This window comes from Dasypus novemcinctus, chromosome 10, assembly GCF_030445035.2.
Source record: "Dasypus novemcinctus isolate mDasNov1 chromosome 10, mDasNov1.1.hap2, whole genome shotgun sequence".
In the NCBI taxonomy this organism is placed as follows: Eukaryota; Metazoa; Chordata; class Mammalia; order Cingulata; family Dasypodidae; genus Dasypus; species Dasypus novemcinctus.
In genome coordinates, this window is record NC_080682.1 from 14,746,671 (window position 1) to 14,764,805 (window position 18,135).

Below are 18,135 nucleotides of genomic sequence, written 5' to 3' on the forward strand. Positions count from 1 at the left end.
AGACTGACATCATATGGAGCTGGGTGCAAACCCCAGCATTGCCTTTTACTGCCCCCGTGATCGGGGCACGTGATGTAACCTCCTGCGTCCTTAGCCGTAGATTGAGGACGCTCATGCCTGCTTGCTTGGGCTGAGGTAGGGAGAGAATAAATGAAAGGATCAGGCCACACATAGCCTGCTATCCAGCACCCACAGGTGCCCTTTTGCTATGAGAGTTTCGCAGGTCTTCTGGCAGGCATGGGACCACCCTTAGAAGCTCCTGAGGTTAAAATGAAAAAGTCACGGCAATGAGACCAGCCCACAATTTTGGCCACACTGTTTATTTCCCTCTGCAGTATGGAAGGAACAAGCCATCGCCAGAGCCTGTGTCTCCTGCCGCCTGTTCCAGTGCCCACGATAAGCCCCAGGGGCAGCTTTGGCCCCCAGGCAGTGGGGGTATGGGAGGGGGCACTGAAAGGCACAGGGAGGGACCAAGCCACCCTGGTGGGTGCTGAAGACAGTGGGCTGCCTTCAGACCTTCCCCGCAACCTCCTCGAGCCTGGGGAGGCCGCAGGGCTAGAGTCAGACCGACTCCATTTTACAGAAGGAGAAGGAGGTTTTCCCCGAGGAAGGGAGGCCAATCCCTGCCCTAGACCGAGGACTTCAGCTGGGGAGTCCCCTGAAGTGGGAGGTGGGCGCACTGCAGCTGCTTGCTCCCTCCCACCTTCACAGGTCACCTGGTTCAAAGCTTTAGTGTCTGGGTGGGAAAACCGAAGCCCAAAGATGACACAATGGCAGAGGGCAAAGGCCAGAGCTGGCCCTGGGGCCCGAGCTCAGGGCTCTGTCCCTGTGACTGGCCTGATCTCTGCCCTTAGTGAAATGTCAGGGTCCCACTCGGCAATCGTCCCCAAGGCCTGTCCTTTCTGGGCGATTCTGGGCTTGCTGAGATTGAACGATCTTCCTGAGCCCTTATGGTACAGGGCCAGGGGGGTCTCAAGGCTGAGTCTCCATGAGGCAAGAGTTTTCCCACCTACCCGCCTTGTCCCAAATGAGGTGACCAGAGAAATGCAAAGCAGCACAAAGGGTCACGCCCCCCACCCCACCCTGGCACGGTTTTGGGCTCAGGGACAGGACGAAACACACTCTCATCGTCAACGTACGGTCCTTTAGGAAGGACACCACTGGGGGAAATGTGTGGGACGATTGTCACTGGGTGACGCTTCACTCATGTGCCACAATATGCCTGATGGGGTAGAGGGGAGACGGGACAGCTGGGAAGGGCTGCCCCCCAGATTGCCAGGCCAGGCGGGGAGCAGCTGGTCTCTTCTACTCGGATGACTCCTTGGGTATATAGGCCACATTGTCATAGGCGGGGGGTGGAGAGACCGCCGGGCTGGGGATGTTGAAGTCTGTGCTGAAGGCGTTTGGCAGGAAAATTACAGGCTGCAAAGAAAAAGAAAACCAGTGAAAGCCCCGGAGGGCGCGGGAGCCTCGGGGAGCTGTTCCCACCCTGGCCCCACGTGGCATCCCAGGAACAGCGCCCTAGCTGTGAATCTGGCGAATTTGAGTTGGTCGACTTAGAACTGTCATCCAGTCAAGTCATATTTCAAGAAATACTTCCTGGAGGCAGCTGTGACCCAGGTGTTTGGAGTAGAGGGGAGGATCAAATGGCCCAAAGGCCCCTTTCTTCAGGAGCACATGTTCTGCTGTTCTCTCTCTTTGGACTGCCCTGCCCAGGGTCAGGACTTGGTTATCTCTTGCCTGGACCATTGACCCGGCCTCCTCGCTGGCCTCCCTGGCCCCACCCTGCCCTGGCTCCCCACCTCCGCATTCAACAGACTGTCTTGATGGAGTTGCCTGAACCCAGCTCTACGCAGCTCTCACACCTCCACCCCGTTTCTGCCCAAAGCCACCTCCTGGGCAGTGCACCCCGCCCCCATGACCTACTTTGTCAACCCCTGGGCAGCCTTTGCTCCAATCAGTTCCCCTGCCCCATGCCCTGCTCCACCCCTCTCCATGTTTGCTGAACTGCCTCGAGATGTCCCCAGTCTGGCTCATGCTCCTACTGCTGCAGGGTCCCTCTCATCAGTGCACAGCACTCCCCCCCCATCCTCCTTGTCCCCTGTACCCAGGCCTTCTACTCTTCTGCATCAAGGATTTCCGGGCAGCCTCCAGCTGGTGCTGGCGCCCCCTGTGGCCACGAGGAGAACAGTCCTGTTTTCATTAATCAGCAAAGGCTTCTTTTGGGTCCCCTGATGTAGGGGAGACTGGGGAGTTCATTGCAGTGTAGTCTCTCAAAACTGCTTCCCAGAAAGAAGGGAGGAGGCCCGAGGCACAGAACCTTTCCATCCAGCAGGCTTCCCCAGATGCCCAGGTTTGGGGTGCTGTGGGGGTGGAAGCACTTACAGTGTTGGCTTGGGCACGGGTGGCTTGGCACCCAAAGTGGGTGGCGATGACTGCGATGAAGAACTCCAGGATGGTGAAGATGGTGAGCACGGCCAGATAGCCCCTGCCCACGTCCTGGGGACCAAAAACCCACGGTCAAGGCAAGCCAAGAGTTCTAGAATAGAGGGCAAAGGTGGCAGAGCTAGAAGCAGCTTGCCCAAGGTCACACAGCCAGCTGGTGGCACAGTGGTACGTGGAGCCAGCGCCCCTCCAGTCCTGTGTCCGCCTCCCTGCCCCACCAGGCTGCCTCTCTGTTCCTTTGATGGCTGTTCCTGGGGTATGGTCACAGGGTCATGCACCTCTGGGGTCTATGGAGGCTGGCAGGTCCTGCGAAGGCCCAGGACGCCTGGGCCTCGCTCCCCTCTTGGACATGTCTCTATCACTCTCCAGGTTTCCCCACTCCGGGGGCGTGCGACAACACACCCAGTTGGTGGCGCCAAAATCCATGAGCAGAACGGCCGTCCCGGCAAAGGCTGCCATGGTGCTGAGGATGTTGGTCCCCAGGCTGCTGCCCACCTGTGACAGGGAGAGACAAGGGAGGAGAGGAGAGGACAAAAGGCCACAGCTCACCCTGCCGGGGCCCACCAGCCTGGCCAGGACTTCACCCTCCAACACCCGTCCCTCCCAGGGCCAAGGAGCGGCGACCGCCCTGGTGTAAGTGTGGCTGAGTTCTTGATGGCCGCCCTCCTCACCCCTTTGCCTTCCCCAGGACCCCAGGGGACGACTCCTGCTGCTTCCCTTCCCCTCCAGCATCTTCCTGGGGGCTGCTGCGGACAAGAGCCCCATGTCTCTTCATGGCCTCTCTGGGGGGAAGTTTGCATCAGGCTTCTTGCCTCCCCCCAACTCTTGCTTTGTGTCCCCCCTTGACCTCCCAAGGCTGAGCAACCTGTAGGTGCAGCTCGGAGTGGGAGCACTGAGGGCCTGAGCAGGGGAAGGCCAAACCCCACTGGGGGGCCAGGACTTCAGGGCATGGGGAGCCAGGGAACCCCTTTTCGTGCAGCCAGAACCTGATGCTCTTATGACCCAGTAGCTGGATTCTTCTGGTTAAGGGGACCCACTCCTGGGTGGGCTGGGGGCTGCAGGCCCCACTCAGGTCCAAAGATCCCTGAGTCCACTTTTCATTTTTTATGACAGAGAGAGGTCACACTGAGACCAGAGCAGCACCACAGGAATCCAATTAATTGATTAGTTAATTCAACAACTTTTACCATGCACCTTTTGCAGCCAGGCACTGCGTGAGGTGCTGTGAGCACAGGGGACAGTAAGTTGGGTCTCTGGCCTCTTGCAGTTTCCAGCCTGAGGGGACATTAGGGTCGGTCTCCAGGCTTCCCTGCCTCCATTCCTGCCCCTCTCTAATCCTTCCTCCACTCAGCACCAGCACCTGGGAATTGCAATAGGACAACGAGTCCCCTGCTTAAACCCTCAGAAGCTCCTGATGCCCTTAAAATAAATTGCCAACTTCACATTTGGGCCCTGGCTGTGTCCCCCAGCCTCACGTTTTTGCTCTGGTCAAAGGAACCCCATGAGCATCTTTTTCTCCACTGATCAACCATGAGCTCTTCATTGAGGGGCCCTCACTCTCTACCCTGCATTGTAGTTAGACAAACATTTCTTTGGTCCTTCTTTCCTGGGGGGCAGGGTCTGTGTCTGGATTTCAGCCTGGGCCTGGCACTTAGCAGCCCCCCAAGAGACGCTTGTCCAATGGGCAGAAGGCATAGGTGACTGGGTGGGACAAAGGGAAGTGGAATCCAGTATGAATACCATTCTCCCCGGGTCCACCCATTCAGACTTACCAGGCAGCTGGTGTGGTTCCTCTCAGCTGCCACAGACAGGGACCCAGAGATGATGAACTGTGAGGAGAAGAAGGGACCCAAATGAGGTTTTCACCCAGACTCTGTGGGGTAGTGCCATGCCTGGGTTGTCGGGAGGACGGGGGTACCAGGGAGAGGGAAGCAGACCATCCACCACTGCCACCCCTCTGCATCATGGCCGGGCCCCTCAGCTCCCTCTGGAAGGGCATCCAAGGGCCTGCAAGGTATCTGTTCTCATGGACATGGCATCATCAGAGCCTCACCACCATTTCACTGCCCCTTCAAATAGTCACTCATCAAACATTTATGAGCAGCAGTTAGTTGCGAAGCACAGAGAGATGAAAGCGACAAAACTAGATCCCTGCTCTCCTGGGGCTTATATTCTTAATGGGGTAGAGACACTTGGCAACTTAAACAAGGAAAGTACAAAGAAAGTGACAGGAGCTGCAGTGATGCATGTGATAAGGAATCCCTGGGGGTTAGCATAGGTTGAGGTTTGGGAAAGGCCTCGGAGATGCAAATGAGAAGATGCAGGGCACGCGATGATCTGGGGTGGGTGGGAGAGGGAGAGGCCAGCCTCTGAAGATGGCACCCAGTGAACCTGCACCCTGGTCCCTGGGTGGTAGCACAATCGCCTCACCCCCCTCACCCCACTCCTCCCCCCATAACAGCAACCTCCTCCAACATCACGGCACATTCATTGCACTTGGTGAATACATCTCTGAGCACTGCTGCACCTCATGGTCAATGGTATTTTTGACATCTTTAGGGGTCGTGTTTGGTGACAAAGCCTGGCAGGAGGGAGCTCAGAGAAGTGACACCTTCGCTTCCCTCGGTGTGGAGATCCCACCTTTGCCCTCGGGGTCTCCTCCATTTTCCTCCACCTCCAGGTCCCTGTGGACTGTTTGAAGGGCGGGGCCTGTCCACCGCCTGCTCTAGCTGTGGAGGGCTGTGCCTTGGCCTCTCTGGGCCCCACTTCTGGGGTTTCCACCCTTGCTGGAGACAGTCCAGGGAAAGGGAAGGAAGTCCCTGTGTCCTTCGAGAAGAAGCCAGGATCCTTGCAAATCTCTTAAAGGGGAATCATTGCAAACAACACCCACAGTTTGGGACGGAATTTTAGGGCAGGTGACTGGCTCCCACGTGCATCCTCTCTTTCCATCTCCTTGGCAAACTATAGGGCAGGCAGGACCAGATCTATGGACCCGATTTTAGACGAGGGAGCTGAGGCTTGGGATTCAGCGTTGCCTACGGGCACTAGGCGACTGGCGGTGGAGCTGGGATCCAGACTCCACCCACCTTCCGAGCTCCTGGTGGGTGGCGACCCACGGAGCGGAGCGGAAGGCTTTCTGTCTGCTGGGGTGCCGAGGCTGAGGCTTAGGATCTGGCAGCAGGGTGGCTGGTCCTTATCCCCGGCCTAGGGGGTTTCCATCCACAGGAACCGGGGCGGGCTTAGATTTACGATCAGGGTGGGGGTTCGGGGTTCGGTTTGGGCTCAAGTTCTAGGACGGGCCCAGGAACGTGGGGGGGGGGTGGGCTCAGACAAGCCTGGGTATCCCTCTCCCCACCCCCACCCCCACCCCGACCCCCACCCCCCAGGCCGCAGCACTCACGCAGGCTCCTCCCCAGAAGGGGACGCCGCCCTGGATGAAGAGCATCCCCACGTGGCCGCGGCGCACCATGAGCAGCACGCTGCCGAAGCCCAGGTGGATGAGGCCGATGAGGATCTGCACGGTCTGCGGGGACAGGGCCGAGGCTCAGCCGCGCCGCTGCCTCCACGGCGCCCCCTACCGGACGCCGGCGGAGAGCGCGCCCCAACGCCACGGCCGCGACTCGCGCGGGGCTGCGTCCTGCTGTGTCCTCTTCTCCCATCGTAATGACCCACAAACGCCCCTGCACGACCTGTCTCACCTCTTCCTTCTCCGGGAACCGCTTCCCCGTTTCAGTTCCTCTCCCTGTCCTCTGCCCGGATGGCTGAACTGCCGTCTCCACTTGGATTTTTGTGTTGCTTTGCTTTATGGAGGGTCGGTTAATCAGGACACCACGGACCCAGAAGTGGGGTGCTTTGCCCAAGCGTGGGGACATGCTGGCTTCTGGTAGGTTCTGTCACATTTCTTTCCAAATATATTTTGGTAACTACTGAATTCTAGAACTAAACGGAAAGGGATGTGGAAGGGCCCTGAAGTACGGGTCACAACCACTAATTGGTGTGGCCCATCCCTGGGCAGCTCTGACTCTGAACAACCAAAATCGTGTACATAGGGTCATGGGAACTACATGTCATCTTTACCTAGAACCAAGAATTTGGATATTTACAGGCACGATCTCTTGGATCTTCTCTCTCACTCTCTGGTGACATTATTTTTCATCTTTTCCGCCTTCCTTCTGTGGCTTGGCGTCCCAGCTGCCAAGGCTGTGCCCCTTCCCAGGGGCTCCTCCCCTGCCTCCAGCCCACCATGGGTACTGCAGTTACTCCTCATAAAACACCAGCTGTCGCTTCTCCAGTACTGGTCTATGCCACGCGCTGTGCTGGGCATTTTATGAACATGATCTCATCTGATCCTGATGTTAGGAGGCATGAATTAGCATTCTAATTTTGGAGGAAACCAAGGTTCAGAGATGTCAAGTAACTTGCCCAAGGTCGCTCAGTGGTGAAGTGGCGGGCAAGCTAACTCCAAAGCCGTGTTCACCTTGCTAGATGACATTTGGTAGCACCTATTTATATTTTCTACTTTCTATGTTTTCAGCAATTTGCATCTCTTCAGATTCCTGGAGGGGTTCATTGGTTCCCAGGGTCTGCTCTGAGATTCTGGGATTCCAGTCATCGATGACCCGTCTTTATTCACCATCTCCAGCCTCTTCGTGCATCAATAGACGAGGTGCAGCTTTTAGTGCAGAATCCTTAAAACCCAGAATGTTCTAGCCAGGCGCCCCAGATGCTGCAGAGCGGTGGGACTGAATGCAGCACTCTGCAGGCAGGTCATCCTAGGCTACAGGATGCCACTTACCAGCGTGTGGCCTTAGGGTAAGTGACTTAGCCTTACCAAACCTCTGCTTCCTAACATGTCCTACGGGAATTGTGGTCCCTGTCTCCCAGAGTAGTGATGAGGACCTCACAAGACAAGCCTGGGAGACCCGTGGCACAGCACGCAGCACCTTCCAGAGGCGCGCAGGGAATAGGAGCTGTCCCCACCCTCCTCATCGCCACCATCTGCTTAGCCTATGCTTTCATCTTCCATGTGGAGAAAATGAAGTCTGGGACAAGCTGAAGACACTGTGTGTGTGTATGTGTCATATTTCCTTCTCTCCTGGAGACCAATATCTAAGGCCATCTGACACTGCAAAAGATCTTAGGGGCCCTGGGCTGCCAGCTCAGCCGGCCTCCACCTACCACTTCAACGTCACCTCGTCTCCTTCCTTCCTTTGCTCCTTGCATTCCAGCTACCCCAGCCTTCTTGCTCCTCCTTGGACAAGCCACACTCCAATCTCAAGGTCCTTGCACCTGCTGTTCCCTCTACCCCGTAGGCCCTCCCCCTACATCTTCCCTGGACTGGCTGCCGCCCAGCATCTAGGTTTTATGTCACCTCCCCAGAGACTTTCCCATCCACTCTCTCCCATCTATTGTATTAACCTAGTCTTTCATCTCCTGGTTTCCTCTCTAAGGGGGGCTCCCTGGGGTCCTTGTCTGATGCATGGCTGAGTCCCCAAGCCCTCCCTAAGTGTTCTTTGACTGACCGCCCCCCTCTCCAGGGTGTGCTTGAATACCCCAGGGCTGGCGTGCCTACCGGCGCAGCACCCAGGCCCCAGGTGCTGCAGAGAGGCCGATCTTACCCCTAGAGCTTTGGGCTCTCCAGTCAGGAACGTCTCCACGGGCTGCAGGGTGGGTGGCTGCGTGGTCCTAGGGGTCTGCGCCCCCAGCGGTGGCTCCTCGAACTGCATCATCCCCGGAGGCTGGCACATGGAGGTGGGGAGAAGGGCGGGGGGCGGGCGGAGGCCGCTGGCGGTGCCAGACGGGATGACCACAAACACCCCGTTGCTGGCAGGGGCCGAGGACATGGTGCTGCGAGAGCCTGGAAGACAGAGGCTCGGGAGATAAAAAAAATGACGGTGATGACACACGTGCACAAAGCTCTTGAGTTCGGAAGCGACCTGCCTGCCTAAGCCTGCTCGCTGCAGCCCTGTAAGGGGGGCGTCATGTCTCTGATGGGAGATGGGGAGGCTCAGACTCAGAGAAATGAAGGTCTGAGTTCAGGGACCACCGGGTGGGATAGGACCCAGCCTTGAATTCGGGTCTCTCTGAGCCTGAGGCCAATCTCTTATTCTCTGTGCTAAGTCCTGGGTGGATAGGACCTTTGGAAGGAGCCTCTATTTAAACTTCCTCCTTTCCCCAGAGAGGGCAAGTGACTTTCTCAAAACCGCACTGCTAGTGAGAGGCAGAGCCCATGTTTCTTTATCCGCCACTTCCTGCCTCTCAGCACATGGCTGAGTTTTGTAATTAATCCTCTGGGTGATTTCCTGCTGTAGGAGGATATCGCTTTGGTCATTTAAGAATCGAGGCTATCAAAAATGAAGTCCAATATATTGCCAAATTCAATTAATAGGAAAATGAAATAGTAATGATAGGTTTAAAGTTTAGAAATAGAATGCATAATGATTTAGAAAACCTAAAATAAAAAATAAATTGGGGTAATAAAAAATGGAATATAGCATAAAAAATTATTTTTGACGTTTTGCCTTTCATCACTGTAATAGGTATTGCCATGTCTGTACAGTGGCAAGGCAATCTCTTCCATTTTTTCCTCAGTGTCCACATCCCTTTTTTTTTTTCCTACAGCTGCAAGTAGGAGAATTCCATTCAATTCCATCCATCAGCCATCTGGGGTCTAAACCCCCTCTCAATTTAGAGGTGGAGTGGACATCACCATTCCAGGGTCTCAGGATTGAGGAATAAAATATGGATTAGAGTGGACTTACTGTACTCTACTATAGAATTATTGTGACTCTAGCAATGGAAGAAATTATTTCATCGATGTGGAGACAATGGCCATGGGAGTTGCTGAAGGCAGGGAGAGGGAAAAAGAGGTGTAACATGGGGGCATTTTCGGGACTTGGAGTTGTCCTCAATGATATGGCAGGCACAGATGCAGGACATTATATGTCCTGCCAAAACCCACTGAATGGACTGGGGGAAAGTATAAACTACAACATAAACTATAATCCATGCTGTGTAGTAGTGCTCTAAAATGTACTCATCAAATGCAATGAAGGGGAAGCAAATCTGGCCCAATGGATAGGGCATTCGCCTACCATATGGGAGGTCCAAGGTTCAAACCCAGGGCCTCCTGACCTATGTGATAAACTGGCCCACATGCAGTGCTGATATGTACAAGGAGTGCTGTGTCACACAGGGGTGTCCTCCGTGTAGGGGAGCCCCATGCGCAAGGAGTGTGCCCCGTAAGGAGAGCTGCCCAGCACAAAAAAAGTGCAGCCTGCCCAAGAATGGCACCGCACACACGGAGAGCTTACACAGCAAGATGACGCAGCAAAAAACGAGACACAGATTCTGGTGCTGCTGACAAGAATACAAGTGAACACAGAAGAACACACAGTTAATGGACACAGAAAGCAGACAACTCGGGGGGGGGGGGGGGTGGAGCAGGGAAAGGGAGAGAAAGAAATAAAAAATAAATCTTGAAAAAAAAAATGCAATGAATGTACCATACTAATGAAAAAGGTTGTCGATGTGGGAGGAGTGGGGGGTGTGGGGAGTGGGGTATATGGGAACCTCTTATATTTTTTAATGTAACTTTTTGTGTGATCTATGTATTCTTAAAAAAAATAAAAAATAAAAAGAAGGCTAATGTAACCAAGATATGCATGAATTATGGAAACCTGATGTTTGGGCAAACACATTTTGGAAAACTTCCCATTACCTAGCTGTCAGGAGATGAGTTTACTAGGAAGCAGCAGCTGCGAGGGATGACTCTGCACCATTAGTCAATGACATTAAAATCAGTCCTTCTTCTTGTTGGCAGTGGTTGGTAAAGCATTCAACGCACAGCTCTGGATTTGAAGCCAGGATTTGAATCCCATTCCCTGTCCTTATTATGTGATGTGAGGAAGGTGAACACTTCTGCCTGCCTCAGTTTCCTTACCTGTAAAGTGATAATAACTTTTGATGCCAATCTCATAAGATTTGGTGAGAATTAGATTGAAAATACACACAGACCTTATAGAATACCACACCTAACTGTCTGATTTGTTAGAACACTATTTGCCTGCAATATGATATATTTGAACCAGTCACGTACAGTGAACAGTTAATGAGCATTTGCTCCTGAGCTTGGAGAGCTACCGTACACATGCAGCAGGAGAGAGCCCGCTGGCTCCGCAGACTGTCCTGCAGATTCTCAGTGGTGCTGCAAAGGCTCTCCGCCTCTGAGGCTCTGCCTCACTGCTCTGGGTGACTGGGCTATGCCCTGTGTGTGTTCCCTGCAGAACATTTGCACCATTTATTTTGTGATGGGTTTGACCTATATCTGTTGACAAAGTGTTCAAGGGACAGTGTTGGACCTGCTGCAGAGAATCAGAAGAAGAGTGCGTCATGGGCTGGTAAGCACGTTATTCAGTATCTGGAAGCAACTCCCAGGAGATGGTTGAGCTGCCGGCAACCTGAGAAGCTGCAGGGAATGAGGGGTTGGTGGAAGTCAGGGGATGTGTTGAAGGCTTGCTAGCATGGCTCCCTGCAGCCTCCGTGGGGTGTCTGTTATGAATGGGATTGTGTATGAATGGAAAAGATATGTTCAAGTCCTCTACCCCATCTTGAAATGTGATCCTATTTGGAAAGTTTTAGTTAAGATTCAGCCAAACTAGATTAATCTAGTGTGACTGGTGTCCTTAGGAGAAGGGGAGAATTTGACAGAGAGAGACAGAGGAGAAAGCCATGAGATGCCCGAGGCAGAGGTTGAAGGCCAAGGGCTGCTGGCAAGCCACCAGAAGCTAGAAAGAGGCAGGGAAGGATCCTCCCCCACAGATTTTAGATTCTAGCCTCCAGAACTGGGAGACCATAAGTTTCCATGGTTTTAAGTCACCCATCTGCAGCACTTTGTTAAGGTAGCTCTATAAGACTAAGGCAGTGACCAACATGACATACCAATGGTGGCGCTCAGTAGGAGGCGCTGACTCAGTTGGGGCTCTCATTTCCAGGACCTCACACTGAAATAGTTATTAGTAGACATGAAAATGGCTTTGAACAGGGTTGGCAAACTTTTTCTCCAAAGGGTCAGAGAATACAAGTATTTCAGGCTTTGTGATCTTGTCACAACTACTCAAATCTGCCAACCTAGAGCACAGCAGCCATAGACAATGCATGTACGGATGGGCGTGGCTGCACCAATAAAACTTTATTTACAAAAACCCTCGGCCGGATTTGGCCTATGGATTGACGTTTACTGACTCCTGGCTTAGAAACGCTGCCCACCACATAGAAAATGCTTAATCAATTTTAACTACAGTTTTTTTTCAAAGATTTGTTTATTTCTCCCCCCCACCACCCATTGTCTGCTCTCTGTGTCCATTTGCTGTGAGTTCTTCTGTGTCTGCTTGTATTCTCATTAGGCAGCTCCAGGAACCGATCCTGGGACCTTCCAGAGTGGGAGAAAGGTGATCATTCTCTTGCACCACCTCAGCTCCCTGATCTACTGTGTCTCTTATTATCTCTCCTCTGTGTCCCTTTTTGTTGCATCATCCTGCTGTGCCAGCACTCTGCACAGGCCAGCACTCTGCGTGGGCCAGCTCACCACATGGACACTGAACCCTGGACCTCCTATATGGTACACAGGAGCCCAATTGCTTGAGCCAAATCCACTTCCCATCTAGCTACAGTTTTAACTCTTGTTTGCATTGATTATTTGCTTTGTGATTTTGGGCAAGACGTGCAACTGTACAAGACAGTCTATAGTTCTATAAAATGAGAACAATGACGACTGTTTCCTGTCTCAGAAGTTTATTGTGAGGGTCAAATCATAAAGTGCCATGAAGATGTTGGGGTTCACTTTGAGGGTTATGGCTTCCTATCAATGTTCATCATGATCCTATCGCCTCACTCGCTTCTCTGGAACTTTCTGAGCCAATCTGCTGTGTCTGAATCCCATGCTGTTTCAGTTTTGGGTGCCTGGTTAATAAGAACTTACAAATGCACTTTCTTTGAGCACCCACTCTTCTCAAGGTCCTTTGAATATGCTATTTCCTATCCTCACGCTGATCCTGTGATCATTCCTGAAGTTTTAACTTATAGATGAGACACTTGGGCAAGTGGCTCACAGCAGGGAAGGTACTTGCTCAAGGTGATGTGGTTAGTAAGGAGCAGAGCTGGGATTCAAGCCCAAGTTTGTCCATCACCAAAGCTCTCATTTGTCTCCCAATTGCTGCCTCCAGTGCCAGTCATTGGGGCTATTTGTCTCCTACATTTCTAGCTCTCCCATTCTGGGCACCTTAAAGTTCAGTGGCCCCATGACTAGTTTTGGCTAAATAAATGTGGGTAGAAGGAAATTCATAGCTTCTGGGTAGATGCACAAGAAGCTGCAGGGCTCTTTTTACCCACTGTCACAGTGACTACCAATGTTCCAGACAGAGCCTGCTTTATCAGCGTAGGTCCCCAAATGAGGAGCTGTAGAGTGGAGCCTTCAGGGGACAGGGAACACGCAGAAGAAATGATCCTTCATTGTGTTAAGCTACTGAGACATTTGTTACAGCAGCATAACCTTACTTCTTCGGACTGTTACACCCTCCTCAAATGAATATAAATAGGAGTAAAACAGAGGGTTCATGTCCTCAAAAGACTAGAGTCTTGTAGGAGGGAAGAGATGTAGTTCAGTCCAACAAACAATTATTGAGCATTTACTGTGAGCATCAGGCCTAGAGGGAGGGAAGATGAATTAAGACTGGACATCCTACCATCACAGATTCACACAAGGTAGAGTGGAACTGCTGCCAGGAGAGAGGGGAAAAAGGAGGAAGACACATTGCTGACTGCAGAACTCAGGGGTTTCATCAAGGAGGGCATGGATCTAATCCAGATTTTTGCTGGGGACATGGCTAAAGTTTGCTTGGTCTGAGAGTGTATGAAAAGGGGATGAGAGTGGTAGATGTCAGAAAGATGGAGAGTCTGGGCTTAGGAGAACCCACATTTCCCCATGAGACTTTGGCTGCCTGAAGTCTAAGCAATGAACATTAACAATCTTCATGTCATTTGAGGGAGAAGTAGGCATGGATCATTAGCCGTGCTTTGGAGATGAGGAGACAGAGGTTCAGAGAGGGTTACTGTCTATCTCACTGTTAGACAGCATCTCAGCAGCAGAATAGAACTGGATCCCAGATTCCCCTTTCCCAGTGAAAGGCACACTCACTTTAAGGAATTTCCACATTCCTGGGATTGAGTCTTGGCTGTCAGAGTGAGGGGACCAGTGTTTTTACATCACTCTTTGGGATAGTAGTTCTAAAATGTTCAGAGTTCACAGATGAGTAAATTTAAAGCAGACCAAATATGTCTGCCAATTTTCTACTTTCACAAGTAAGTTCATTAAAAAAACCATCTACATTCTCACCATCCTCTAGAAAGGACATTTTAACACCAAAAAGGTAGGAGGCACATACTTTTATAATAAAAGGACAAAACCTTTGCGTGGAACAAATTTAGCTTGATGAAAAGTCACCACTTTGCCCATGTGGCTGTCATTTCACCAGAGACAGGTGAGAACCCAGGGCCACGGTGGTACGTGGATGGGGTTTGTGAGCCATTCTCTGGGGTCTGGGTTGACAGTTGGACCCTCTCTGGGCCTGGGATTGGGCCTGGGCAGCCCCAGAAGGGTCACACTCCATAATTAACAGCATCTTTCCCGGGCAGGTGGGCGGTGAGAAACGAGCTAACACGGAGACCTCGCGCCCCTTAACAGAAGAAAAAACGCTGACAAAAATAGACTCTCCCTGCTGAGACAGTTTAAGTGGCAGTCACGAGCATGGAAGTGTCACAGAGTTCCTGAGACTTGCGCCCTCCTCTCCCCATTCCTCCATCCTGCGCCCCACTCCCTGCAGCCACCACAGCCCCCCACACCCCTCAGGCTGGGGACGCTCCCTCTGCTGCATCCTGGAGGCCTCTGACGCATACCCCTTGCTCTGTGCCACCCAGAAAGAGACCTCTCTGTTTTCTTACTAATCGATCAACCAGCATGCCCTGAAAACTAGCGCAGGTGTGCCAGGGACAGGCAGCTGTGCAGGGCGGATGGAAAATTGGGAAAGTCACGGACTAATTAGGTGATGGAACCAGCTGTATGGAACAGGGACACAGAAAAGAGCCAGACCTCAGCAGCAGCACGTCGCCAAGGGTTGAGTGAGTGGTGGCAGTGATGGCCCTGTGAGGTGGGTGCTCTGCAGCCTGTTTTGCAGAGCAGCATACCGAGGGGCCAGATTAGCAGCATGGTGGGGTAGGCAGGCGGTGGGCCTTGGTGTCTAACATGTTGGTCAGAGATGGTAAAAAGAAAGTTTCAGCTGAGACCAGAGACTGGAGCGAGTGGGGTACAGCGGCCCAGGGGGCCTTGCAGAAAGCAGGTGGCCAAGAACTTGCCGGATGACCTTGACGTCGTCACCCACAGGGTCGGGAGTGGAAATGGAGAGAGGATTTGGTGTGAGATAATTTCAAGTGAACTGAGTGCTGCAGAGGGGGAGGGGAACGGGGTCTCTTAAGACGAGGAAGAGCTGGCTTGAAGGAGACTCCCTGGGGACATAGGTATCCCCTGCATTTTGGCTCTGCCAGATTCTTGAGGGAGGAGGGTACACAGGAGAGAGACCCCCGGCAATGTAGGGGAGTTATCTCTGTAGAACCCACAAAACACGCCTTGAGAGAAGCCAGCTTTAACCCTGCGGACTTGAGTGAGAGGCCAGCTTACAACCCTCCCGCTGCCCTGTTCCTGCTCCTCTTTCTTCCCCACTATCCAGCCTTGGAGAGGGCAGGAGCTAGGTCAGCCAGCTGGGGAGGGGGAGGGGGGGCCCAGTGAGCAAAGGGAGGGAGCCAGCCAGACGGCCTTCTTACCTGCCACACTCCTGAGCGGAGGGCCAGATCTGACGTTGTGACCCAGCACAAGATTCGACGCTTGGATTACCAAATCAGGTCTGTTTGTCTGGCCTAAAAGCAGCCAGAAAATCCATGGGACTGCCCCCATTTCCCCCTATACAGTCGTTGTGAGGTTAAGAAGAGATGGTGCACACATGGTGCCTAGCCCAGCGCTTGGCATGGCAGAGGCATTCAGTCCCTTTTAGCTTCTATTCTTGTCACCAGCCCGAAGGGGTGGGGACTAGCATTCCCATTTGCAGAGATGGAAATTGAGCTCAGAGACATTGGCAAGGGGAATGACCTTGGGCAAGTCAATCATTCTTCATGAGACTCAGTTTCCCCATCTGTAATGGGGCCGGGGGCTGGTGCAGGTGGTCCCTAAAATCCTCTGTGTCTGGGGGGCTGGGGCGGGCTGAATTGTGCTCTTCCTGGGGACTTCTGTCTGCCGCGGTAAAATCCCTCGCACCGCAGCGCAGCACGTGCCGCCCAGGCTTATGGCAGCCTTGAGAGGAGAGAGACCAGCACCAGTCGTTTGAAGACAAGGAAAGTGACTTGGCCTGTGTCACCTGATCCCCTGACTCCAACCACCTGCCTCTCTGAGCGTCATCTTTATTGCAGGTGGAGCCACCTGGGGAGCTGCTGCTAGCTGGAAGAGGGAGGCTCCAGGGATGTGCACAGAAGCACAGCTGGGGGCGGGGGGGGGGGCGGCACATCTGCACACCTGGAAGGTAGCTCTGCTTAGCGGTTATGGCCATAGGCCCTGGGGTTAGACAGCCTGGGAAAACCCGCCCGGCCACTCCGCTGGCTTCTCCCCTGGCTTCACCAGCTGCATGAGCTTGGATAAGTTGCTCAGCCTCTTGGGTTTCAGTTTCTTCATTGGTCAAATAGGGTGGGTTGCTCCTTCTACTCCTCCCATCTACCTACAGTCCTGCTCCCTGGCCCCACCATTTTGTGGATCAGGCAGGAATTTGCTCCAAGCCAGACACTGTGGCGTCGGGCTGGCAGGAGGCCATCCTGGGCTCCTCCAGTCCTAGCACCATTTTTGTCCTTCTAGGACAGCCCAGCCCAGCCCTGCAGGCCTGGAAAGGATACAGATAGATGCAAACACATGCTGGGGGAGGCAGGCCCCCCATGCCACCCCCAGTAGATGACCACACCTGCCGCCTCACACCTCAGCTGGTCCTGCTGCCCTCCCCTCTGCTGCCCACCACCCTTCGAGGGCCTTGGGACTGTCTCATCCCACACAGGGCTTCTCTGTCCCGATATATCAATGAGAGGTGAAGCAGTTTTTGTCCCTAAGTGCTCTTTCAGCAGAGAACCATGTTGGATGCTCCTCCTTCTCTTGGAGAAGGGATAGGGCAGGGTGCAAGCAGCTGGGTTGAAATTCTCTTTTTCCCTGTCCTGGGGCAAGACTCCATTTCCCTGGGAGGATGGTTAGGGTCCTGGGGTCTCTTGGGGAGGCCTGAGTCATCTCAGTGGGACCATGTCCAGGCGATTCCCTGCCAGCAGGAGGCCGGTAGCTCAGGCCACCCTAGCTTTGCCCCTGCTCCCTGCGAGCTGTCCTGCCCCCTCAGTGCCCGATGCGGGTAAGGCCCTTGCGCCAGCACCTTCCTGCCCAGTGGTCTCTTTCTCTGTCCTGACCCAGGGATCCAACACCCCCTGCCTCACTCTCTATGGGCCCTGAGCCCATTTCCCCCTGCTCGGCCCTGGGGCTGGGCAGCTGTGGCTGCAGCTCCCCGGAAGGGCACCAGCCCCCTGCCTCGGGCTCGAGGAGGGCAGCGGTACTCACCGGGCTGCTGCCGCCGCCGTGCCCGCCGCTGCTCGCTCCCTGCTGCCTCTGCTCTCCGCAGCTGCCTCTCCCCAGTTCACACATATTCAGGTGAAAGGCTTGCTATTCGTGTGGGGCTTGGAAATCAGCTCCGCTTGCGAGCCGCTGCCTCTGGGAAGTTCTCACGTCCCTCTTGGTTCCGAGGCCTCTACCCACTGGGCCCAACTGAGAGGGATGAGGGAGCCGCTGGTGGGATCATGGGGCTCCCTGCCAGAAGAGCCCATGAGAGCATCTGTGCACGTCCTTTAGTTGACAGCAGGGGAAACTGAGGCCCAGCGAACCAAGCGTTAGTTGGTGGCAGCACTGGGATCAGATCCCTCATTGGCCTCCGCCCTCCTGGGGCTGAGGGGGGCACTCCGAGGGTGGGCAGGACGCTGCCTGTCTTTCTTCCCCCTGAACTTGTTGAACCTTAGGTAAGAGGGGCCAAGTATCCAGGGCTTTCCAGGGGCAAGGAGAAAGGGTGTGTGTGTTTGTGCGTGTGTGTGTATGAGCAAGCAAGCATGTGACCGTATGCATATGTGTGTGTGAGCATGTCTGAGTGCTTGAGGGTGTGAGCCTGTGTAAGTGTGAGAGTGTGTGAGGATGAGCGCTAGTGGGTGTGTGAATGTGAGTGTGTGAGTGTGACAGCATGTGTGAGAATATATATGAATGTGCGAATGTGAAGGCATATGCGTGAGGGTGGCTGTATGCAGGTGTGTGAGTGTGGCTTTGTGTGAGTTGAGTGTGAGCATGTGAATGTGTTTGAACATGTGTGTGTATGCAAGTGTGTGAGTGTGCGAGTATATGTATATGGTGTGGTAGTCAAGTGGCATATGCAGGGGCATATGTAGGCGGAGAAATTGTGCATCAGTTTCTGGATTTGGGTTCTTTCCAATTTAGCCCTGAGACCACTGAGCAAAGTCAGGGAAATGACACAGGTCCTGGGAGATGGTCTTAGAGCACAGCTTGGGCCAGCTCTCTGCTAAATC

At 53.5% G+C, this 18,135-nt stretch overlaps 1 protein-coding gene across 1 annotated transcript; it reads right to left on the reverse strand.

Annotated features, from left to right (window-relative positions):
* Nucleotides 1-304: 304 nt before the first annotated feature.
* MS4A15 (membrane spanning 4-domains A15) lies at nucleotides 305-17,200 on the reverse strand. The gene is made up of 7 exons (XM_004446486.5): nucleotides 17,129-17,200; nucleotides 8,064-8,302; nucleotides 5,846-5,968; nucleotides 4,218-4,274; nucleotides 2,848-2,940; nucleotides 2,386-2,499; nucleotides 305-1,422 (listed from the first exon to the last, which is right to left on the reverse strand). The coding sequence occupies exons 2-7, from the start codon at nucleotides 8,286-8,288 to the stop codon at nucleotides 1,306-1,308; spliced, it is 729 nt and encodes a 242-aa protein (XP_004446543.2). The 5' UTR covers nucleotides 8,289-8,302; nucleotides 17,129-17,200; the 3' UTR covers nucleotides 305-1,305.
* Between the last annotated feature and the right edge of the window lie 935 nt (nucleotides 17,201-18,135).

Excerpts from the sequence above, each read along its gene's own strand:
- MS4A15 (XM_004446486.5), bottom strand. The coding sequence starts at position 8,288 with ATGTCCTCGGCCCCTGCCAGCAACGGGGTGTTTGTGGTCATCCCGTCT. Across the intron at positions 5,969-8,063 it reads GAGAGCCCAAAGCTCTAGGG|ACCGTGCAGATCCTCATCGG; the intron begins GTAAGATCGGCC and ends CTGTCCCCGCAG. Across the intron at positions 2,500-2,847 it reads ATTTTGGCGCCACCAACTGG|GACGTGGGCAGGGGCTATCT; the intron begins GTGTGTTGTCGC and ends TTTGGTCCCCAG.